This window comes from Ictalurus punctatus, chromosome 16 (genome assembly GCF_001660625.3).
Source record: "Ictalurus punctatus breed USDA103 chromosome 16, Coco_2.0, whole genome shotgun sequence".
Lineage (NCBI taxonomy): Eukaryota > Metazoa > Chordata > Actinopteri > Siluriformes > Ictaluridae > Ictalurus > Ictalurus punctatus.
This window is the reverse complement of record NC_030431.2, coordinates 11,755,760-11,765,582: the sequence shown is the minus strand read 5'-3', so window position 1 is coordinate 11,765,582 and position 9,823 is coordinate 11,755,760. Positions and strand designations below refer to the sequence as shown.

At 36.8% G+C, this 9,823-nt stretch overlaps 1 protein-coding gene across 1 annotated transcript in view; it reads left to right on the top strand.

The window, feature by feature from the left end:
- map3k7cl (map3k7 C-terminal like) overlaps positions 1-9,061 on the top strand; it is a 9,110-nt gene extending 49 nt beyond the window's left edge. The window contains exons 1-5 of the mRNA XM_017489487.3: positions 1-356; positions 843-924; positions 2,455-2,513; positions 4,722-4,837; positions 7,944-9,061. The exon at positions 1-356 is cut by the window's left edge and continues 49 nt beyond it. Of these exons, the coding sequence (XP_017344976.1) occupies positions 849-924; positions 2,455-2,513; positions 4,722-4,837; positions 7,944-8,124 (432 nt within the window). The 5' untranslated portion in view covers positions 1-356; positions 843-848 and the 3' untranslated portion in view covers positions 8,125-9,061. The remainder of the gene's footprint in view (positions 357-842; positions 925-2,454; positions 2,514-4,721; positions 4,838-7,943) is intronic.
- Positions 9,062-9,823: the final 762 nt, after the last annotated feature.

Below are 9,823 nucleotides of genomic sequence, written 5' to 3'. Positions count from 1 at the left end.
AGCACTGATTGGAACAAAGGACATTTTTCTTGGCTAAAGTCATGCGTCCGAGCCGTTTAACTGGCAACGGTGTAGGGGGAGTATCTGTAGTCCTAGTGGGCAGCACACACACACATACACACACATACACACACTCGCACACACAGAACTGCCATGTTTCTGAAGAGTAGACGAGATGTTTCTTGTGAAAATGGTCTTCTTCTCCTCTCTGGCCCTCATTAGCTGGCCCAGATGATTGCATGACAAGCTCACTGTGGAAAGCTCTGACACGTCCTGCACGCTTTTTCTGTGGAAGGAGTCACTCTTGAACCTTGTTAAGTTTAAGGACTTTCTAAGAAGTAAGCGTTTGTTGCCAGGTAAGTTTTAATTCACTTATATACATAGCCATAATATTTTATCGCCAGACCAATAGAGTTCTAAAGATTTATTTAGCTTTGCTGACAATTTTCTGAATTTTATGTTGTATCTCTTCTGCAACTGCTTTGATTTTTTAAAAACTATTATTATTGTGGAAGCCAAAATGTTTCAGTACATTAAGTGGTTTGACTTGATGGGGATAATAAAATCATGTTTAACAGTTTATATGACTCTCATTCATAAATGCACCTGGATTAAATGATAGAAAATGCTTTGGTCAGTGCAAAGACATTGGAGATGTGTGACCTCATCTTCTGGCTCGGAGGGGCTCTACCTCTAATTGTTTAATCCATGATGCAGCTTTGGGCACATGATGAGATCCAGACATTGCCCCTGAGAGGTGAATGATCTCATGTTACAGCTGTGTATTAACGGAAACTCACTTTATGCCCCCTATGTTGTCATACTTATCTCCCTTTTACAAGGAATAAATGATCACCTCAGCAAGACGAATCACCTCAGACAAACCTGAAGTTCAAATCTCCTTCAGCCTTGATGAGTCCTCAGGTATGTTGCTTGTTTTGGTTCTACATTTATAGGTGTTACTTAACTGTTATGATTTTAAAAGGGTTTTGTCCTCTCAACCACCTCCCCCTCATCTGTAATGGCATACACTGCATGCCTCCCACCAAAACAGCAACCCGCAAAAGCCAGCACAAAGCCCTTCTCGTGCCGGATCCGTTTTTGTCATTCTTTTCAGTAAAACAGGTGCTCCCTCTATTTCGGTTGATCACTGGCATCTTACAAACAAAATATCTACCTAGACACAAAGCCAATCTGGTCCCTGCTGTCAAAGTGTTTTACGGCTATTCAGACGAATGTTTGGATGGCAGCTGCAGAATCAAGTTTCATCTTCAATACCTCACTGCTGTGTGATTCACTCATTTGCTTTTATAACACTGGCCTATATTTAAAGGAACTTATTATATGTCAGAATGGATTTTACATTGTTTGTCAAACTTAAAAACCTCTTAAAATTTTATACCATAGTAGAGTGACAACAGCAAGAGCCTGGATCTTCTACACTGGGAATTACTTCATCCCTACAGTGTCTTAATCGAGTTGAAATGCTATATCAGGCTGCGGTTGAAGCCAGTGGCCAATTCTGCTTGTGTATATCTCGCTTATAATTAGTGCCATGGTCAATGTGTGACCACACCCCATTTTTAGCTGGTTGCATCACAGGATTCCTGAAGTGTGTACCCTGGCTACGTACATAGCTTGCATGATAGCAGCCAGTGTAGACAACTCGTCTGTCATAGTCCTCTTTAAAGACGGCTCATCATCAGGTGTCTAGGAGATAGTTAGGGCCAATCTGTCCACTCAAGCTTTAGTTTATGTGGACCAGACTAACAGGTGTTGGCTGATGTTCCTCTTGCAGTGATAGAAAAACAGGCCTGTTTTGTTTCTATAAACATAGCCATGCTGAAGATCCTCAGTTGTTGGTTTGGCACTTAATTTTATAATTAGTAATGATTTAATTACTCAAACTATGAAATATGTAACCAGGAGCCTCTGGGTATGCTCTGTTTGTGGGAAGGGGCAGAGGAGGGCATGCAGAAGCACCTCTGGCATTTAGTATGTTTCTAAAAGGGTATCTGGCCAGTGGACAAAATTAGAGTCATTACCATTTAAGAAATTAGGTTTTAAGCAATTACTGTAAAAATAACTGATTTTTATCCTGAGTTTGGGTTACTGTCCAAATTGAATTTTGCATGATCTCTCTGTGTAAAAATGAGTTCTCCAGATTCTTTTCACCTCCCAAAAACAATAAGGTGGACTGTCCATGTAGGTGTAGGTCAATGGCAATGTAGGTGGACTGTCCATGATAAATTGCCCCTAGGTGTGAATGAGTGTGTGAATTTGTGTATGCATGGTGCGCTGTGACAGACTGCTGTCTCATCCAGGGTGTATTACCACCTTGCGCCCAGTGTTCCCCGGATCCACTGCGACCCTGACCAATAACCAATACTTGGTATCCCTTCTTACATCCTCAATGAACCAGAGTTGCTAAACTGATTGTCTTTATTAATACAGAGCTGACCGATGCAGAGGATCAATTTCCATCTTTCCCTGATCTTGAGCAACGCCTGCAGGTAAAATTGAGTAATTCTCTAAAGACAGTGGTATATTGATGTAAATCACATTTCTGTGATTTAGCTGTTTATGGTAATTTGACATTGTTTTTATGAGTAGTCAGTAAGTCAGTCAAGGGAGGCAGAGCAAACATTGCAATACACTTATTATACCACAGTTTGAACACAAGAGGGCAGTAGTATGTGTTTGCAGTTTGTAGTTCTTAAATGGCGAACTTCTGCGAGAACTTCCAGTACAACAGTGTTTCTCAATTTTCTGGAGATCCTCTAATAACCTCACATTAGTAATTTCCATTGAATCTTATTAGTAATTAGCATTGAATTTTATTACCCATTAGTATTGAATAATTGTATTAAGTACTGTTGTTCACTAGATAAAAGTCAGGAATCTTTATTGCTTTATTGTACTATATTCTTAAGATTAAATTAATTTATTAACATGACCATATTTCATATAGGACCTACATTATAAACTGGCCATAACCAACCATTAATTTAGTTATTTGTTGAGCAGTGACTGCTATTATACAACAAACTCTTCAGTGGCTTCTGCATGAACTTCATGTACAATACAGGAATATGCATATGCAGACGGGTGATTAATTAAAGTTAAAACCAACATAAGTGTGTTATTAAGGTGGTGGGCCACCACAAGCAACCAGCTTCAATACACCTTGGCATACTTTCTATAAGTTTCTGAAAGTGTACTGGAGGGATGAGCATTCTTCCAAAAGATATCCCCTCAACTGGTGTTTTGATGATGATGATGGTGTAGAGTGTTGTCCAGCATGTCAGTAAAAAAATCTCTTATAGCAGTTCAGCTGAATTGAGATCTGGCGACTGTGAAGGTCATAGCATATGATTGATATTTTTTACATACTCATCAAACTATTGTGGATAGGGGCACTGTTATTCTGGGAAAGACCACTTCCATTAGGATAGAAATATTTCATAGGATAGGTGATCAATTAGAATAACTTTTTATTGATCCGCAGTAACAATTCCTTCAAACAACATAAAATAAACCGAAGACCCAAGAATATTTAAACATGTAACACATTGGGAGCCAGAGGCAGATAAATGCAATCACACTGATATCTGTTGCAGGGGCCAAGGTATAGCAAATGTCAGATAAATTAATGAATAAATGAATACATACATACAGTACATACATACATATACAGAGCCAGCAATTATGTAACCAGATGCTGAAAACAAATGTGTATAGTTACACTGACAGCTAAGTGCTAATTAGACTATTAAGAACAAACTAAACACAAACAAAGTCACTGGAAGGGAGAAACTGTGGAGCTGGAAAAGGAGGAAGCAGACAGCCAGAAAACCTCAAATGAGAATCTAAAGCAAAAGGAAACAGGAGTTGTTTAGGACAAATCACCATGCTTACAGTACATCAAGAAAATATCTTTTCTCTGTAAGTGCACACAGTGGAAGAACATCATTGAGTCAGCTGTACAGTCAGACCTGCAATAATTTCAGATCCCCTAAATGAGCCATCTTATATTATATTTTCACTTATTGCTAGAACTCAAGCCATTATAGCTTCATTCCTTTATTTATAAGGGAGTTTATACATTTATATACAATTATTTTGTTTAAATGAATTAATACATAAATGCTCTGTGAGATAGCAGAAGTTGAAGTAATATTTTGGAGTAGTTGGCTATGAGTCATCTTGAAAGCAGAAGTCCTGCTCGAGATGAAGCCAAAACTTTTTACAGACAGTTTCCTACACAGTATGGTTTGATCTGTAAGTGGTGAGCTGGTTGATATCATGGAAAGTGATAGTTTCTGGGGGGATTTTTGTTCCATGGGAAGCCCAGGTTTGTTCAGCACTAGTTTTGTGGACAGCTATTTAAATAATAAAAAGTTTGAACACGGAACAGAAACCGCAGAACTGGCTAGCTGGCAGAGACCACAGCAATGAGTGGGTTATACCTCTTCTTTTCTGACTGCGTTGTGATTAGTGTTTGAACTTGCTCCAACTCTCTCATGTAATCTTCCTGAAACTTTTTACTACAATCTTTAACTTGTGTCTGGTAGAATGGTGGAACCCTAATAGTTTTGTATTACTGTCTGTCAGCTGCTTTGACATCAGTATTTATGAAATCTGTTATTTCTTCATTTTAAGTCACGTTGAATGAATGATTATGTGTGTGTGTTGGTCTTGTGTCCCCTTCATTTCTGCAGCCAGTGTTGCCATGTCAGTCTCTAAAGGAGTCTGTCCAAGTCTACAGAGACCATTGCAGAATGGCAAAAGAGTTTCACCAGGTTAAAACAGAAATCGCTCTGCTGGAAGACAGAAAGTAAGTGGGAAGGCTGAGAGCAGAGAAAACCCTGCCACTGTACAAGGAAAGCTGATTTTCCACTTTACCCACGACACATTTGTGCGTACATATATGCAACAAGCTGAAACTTGATAAGTTTCATAAGGGAACAACGACAAGAACAATTTCGGATTCCTATTAAAGTTTATTTCAGAGACTCTTCACCGTGATGCAACATGGTTTGTCTGGTGTGCTTCCTTAGGACGCATTCCATTTTGACTGACAAGGGGGATTTCCTTACAAGTCACGCTGTGCTGAGTAAAAATAGGCCTGTGTAATCATGACAGCCTCTTACATACTGTATTGTGGCATGCAGCACTTGTGTTTTTCGAAAATGGCTTGTGTTGCCTGTAGCAATCAGGCATGATTACATTATATTCAAATTAATCTTTAATGTAAGAAGCTAATTTATGAATTTATATTTCAAACTAAATTGGATAGCATTGATAAATAAACTGTAATCTTTTCTTGAATAAGTAATATATCAACCTATCAGATATAATGTGGACTTCCACAATAGCATCTTCTTCTGTCTTTTGTATCACCCCCACTGGAATCATTGGGATATTTTGTAAGGCAATTATGTGCGCTTTCTACAGGCAAGCAGGTTTTAAATTACAAAATGTTTATAACTTACATTATATCACAGCATTGTTGAATTCTCAAATTTGATTGGTCAGAAGATGTTGATTACTTTTCTATAACAGCACGCCTCTGACACTAGTGCAGAGTTTAATTCTAGTCACATGTTAATGCACTCGTTCCTACGTTGTTGTTTCTAGGGTAACGACTCATTAACAGGGACTTGTATGGCAGATGATCTACATTATCTACATCTAAGACTTGTAATAAATAGATCTATAGATAAATAGAAGTGGTATTATTTAAAGAAATGAAAGGAACATGTGTAATTGTTGATATGATGAAGCTTACTATAAGAAGACATTTATTTAACATAACTCTCAGTCAACTCCCAGGTGTCTATGCTTTGTAATGGTCGGTACATTTTTTTTTTTTTTACATGGGAGACTCTTCATGCTTTCTGGTTTCTCTATAACATGACAGGCTTGCATTTTTTTTTCTTATTAACTCGTATAGAGAGAGAAAAGACAGGCTGGCAAGCGAATGATTGTTTATAGTTGTTGTAATGTACAGATAAAAACCCACACCACATTTCATTCATTAATAAATTAATCTTTATTTGTCCATTTAACATTGGCAAACCATTGAGGTACTATAGGAATAAAACATCATGGGTCATGCTGTTATATGAAAATAAGTGGAAATACCCAAATCATTCAACCCAGTTGTGGATTATTTTCCTCTAATAGCACACCTTGTCATCTTTTATTCCTTAAATATCACATATTTATGAGCTTCCTGGTAACATTCCATTAACATTACATTCCATCCATCAATCCATCCATCTTTGGTAGTATGTATCCTTACTAGGTTGCAGGGAACCTAGAGCTTCTCCTAGGAAGCATAGGGCACAAGGCAGGGGACACCCTGTACAGGGTGCCAGTCCATCACGGCACAATCACACACATTCATACACTACGGACACTTTTGGAAATGCCAATCAGCCTACAATGCATGACTTTGAACTGGGATAGGTAATCGGATTACCCGGAGAGGGGAAACCCCTGAAGCACAAGGAGAACATGCAAACTCCGCACACACTGCCACTCAACCCTGGAGGTGTGAGGCAAATGTGCTAACCACTAAACCACTGTGCCCCCCATTCATATACTTAATAATAAAACTTCTAGCACTGATTAAGAGTATTCTTCCTAAGTTCTTAACATTTTTATGACTTAAAATTTGTCAAAGTAAATTGTGGTTAATTTACTGGAAGCCTCAGGCTATTGTACCCACCCTAGATGCGGTGCACTGGCAGTTTCACTAACTGGCAGCTTGCCATGAGATCACATGCTATTGGAACAGGAAGTGATAGTACATCCAGTAGAAACAGCACAGCCAGTTACACTTTAGTTGTGTACAATCTGAAAATAGGTGTTACAGGTGTATGTTTAGTGTCAGCTTGGTTTTGGTGTAGATAAATATGATTAGATTAGCAGACCATAGATTAGGCGTTTGACCTTCATTTGATATTAAAATTATATGTTTGCACAAACCTTGTGCAAACTATTCCATTTAGGAAACTAAATTGAATTGCAAAAAGTAAAAAAAAAAAAAAAAAAAAAGTATCCTCAGAATAAAAGGATAGTAAAAAAATTGAAATAATAAAATATTGAGAAATTATATTTAAGTGAAATTTAAGATACTTTGTCAAAATGTTATTAAATTAAAAAAAGTGGAAGTATCCAGTAAAATACACTCAAGTATAAACAATGCTACTTTTAAATGTTTTTTTTAAGTAGATGTTGTAACTGATGAATTTAAGTAACAACGTTTCCATGTGAGAATTAACTTTCATTGCTTATTAAAATGCTGTTTTGCCTGAAAACAATCTTAGTAAGTTATGTATGACTAACTCTACATAGGTTGCTAATGAATTACTCAGAAGTAAAATATCATGGAAATAACCAATATTTACCATTGGCTATAATTTAACTTGCTGCCTAGCCAATTATACCACTGGAATCAATGCTAAGCTGGAATTAGCAAAGAAAATAGGATAACTTAGTTCAATATTGCCAGTTAATGTTAGCAAATTGGTGAAACTTACCTTGTCTTGCCATGCTTTTTAAATGAGTTGGCATTCATGCCTTCTAGGAAGCCAAATGAGACAGCCCATTTTATGAGAGTCTCTGCTTACTGTAGTATATTGTAACATTTTACTCTGGCCAGCCTGATATCTATAGCATTAACTACATTGTGTAGCATGAGAAGGTCATAGCAGGTGATGAATTGGCACAATTCTTGATAGTTTTTTCTACATTTTATGAAACTGATTGAATGTCAAACTGATATAATTGAATGTTAAACTGAAATGATCGAAAAGTATGTTTTATCTTGGAAATGTAATTAAGTAGCATTAAAAGTAAACAGCAGTGAAAGTAACAGCTGTAAAGTTTATTTCCTCCCCTGTTCTCTGTGTATGTTTGTATGCCCACCCCAGAAGGGAGCTGATAGCTGACCTGGCTGAGGACGAGAAGGTGACATTGGAGATTGCTCGACTGGAGGAAGAGTTCCGCCTTTTGACGGAGGAGAACCGTACCCTCGTCACCATGTACACGGAGCGCACTCAGCAGCTTGCAAATTTACGCATAGTCAATCAGAAGAGGCAGGGTTCCTCATGACCCTTGGCCTTTTGTGCAGTGGTCAGAATGAATGTGTTTTCAAGATTTTTTTTTCTTTATGAGCCACCTTAACATTGGGGTATGATACAATGTACATTTAACATGCCATCAGTGTTTTGCTGTACTCACCAGCAGTTAAAAATGATGAGCATTACTGTTATATAATGTGAGGTTGAGATCAGTACAACGAAAGGGTGAGTATTTCATATTAAGAAGAGTAAATATTTGAGATCATTGTATCATGGTTCAAACTCTATCACCAGCTAAAGAGAGAAAATGGCTCTCTAGCACTTATTGATTGTAATACAGATCTTAGAATTCTAGGCAACTGTTTAGGTGACTAAAGGGTTTTATTCTAAACCTGGATTTACAATATAAATTATTCATTAATGAATAATGGGTATAGTTAGCTGTGTTCTGCAATGAGTAATAAAAATGAAAGTGTGCTGCGTTAATACCAATCTGAGCAAGAAGCACTTGTAAAATGATCATAATTGGTTATTGCGTCTGCATTGGAGACCAGAGGATTATCTATTCTGACTCTTATATGGGCTCAGGTTAGGGGCTTGTATGATGTCTATATATGCAAGTATTATAAATAACTAGAATTTTGACAAAAAAAAAAAAAAAACCCCACAAAGCAGCAGAATATAGTTATGGTTAAATTAATCACAATTTAAATCAATAAATACATATACTGATGCTGAATCCAGAAAGCTGAACATGATGATTGCTCCTGAGTATCTCAGTTAAAGTGTTTTATGTTTAATTCAAAATTCACACTTCCTATGATGTCTGATGTAAACGATAAAGAGGCTAAATTTCTATATTATGCTATTTTTTATAAATATGGCATCCCTGGTGGAGAACATTCTGGGTTCTGAAGTTTTGTAAAGGATCACATCAATCCTATCAATAAATGCTTTTTAATGTTTTATTTATTTTTTAATCTTTTGCTTTTTACTTTCCAACCTGCATGTCTTCTCATTATTTGTCTGATATTCAGAACTTGGTCATTGATAAACTGACATAGTTATATCACTCTTTAGTCTGTAAATATTGTGGCTATTCATACTGTATGTCAGTGATTTTGTGTCATTTCCTTTAGTAAATATATCCTTAATTAACAAGAGAATCATGCAAATTGAATATTCTTCACTATGGTGAGTCAATAATAATAAACTGCCTCATTTAAAATGAGATCAGCACATTGTGGGATTGTGAAAATCTTCATAATGCAATGTCTCTCATCCCACGCAGTATTATCGGACAACTTCAGAAAGATGCAGTTGATATAGCTCTGGCTATGCAGTAGAAATTATATGATAAATATGAATATGCATGTGGTGCAGTGTTGCTACCTCACAATTCCAGGGATCTGGGTTTGATCTTGAGCTTAGGCCCAGAAACCATCATCCAAAAACATTCAAGTAGGTGAACTGGCTATATTAAACTGACCCTTAGTCATGTCCTATTTGGGGTGAGTTCTCACAGTGCTGCCAACAAAGGCAACACGCTGACCAGGATAATGTGGTTACTGAAAAAGAATGAATAAATATTGAGTATTAACATATAACATCAATATTGAAGCCCGAAATCTCAAACATAAATGTTCTGTAAATTAGTAATATAAATTTTTTCATTATATATTTTTTTCTAGTTCGATATTGAAACCAAGTTATTGTCTGTATGGAATTTC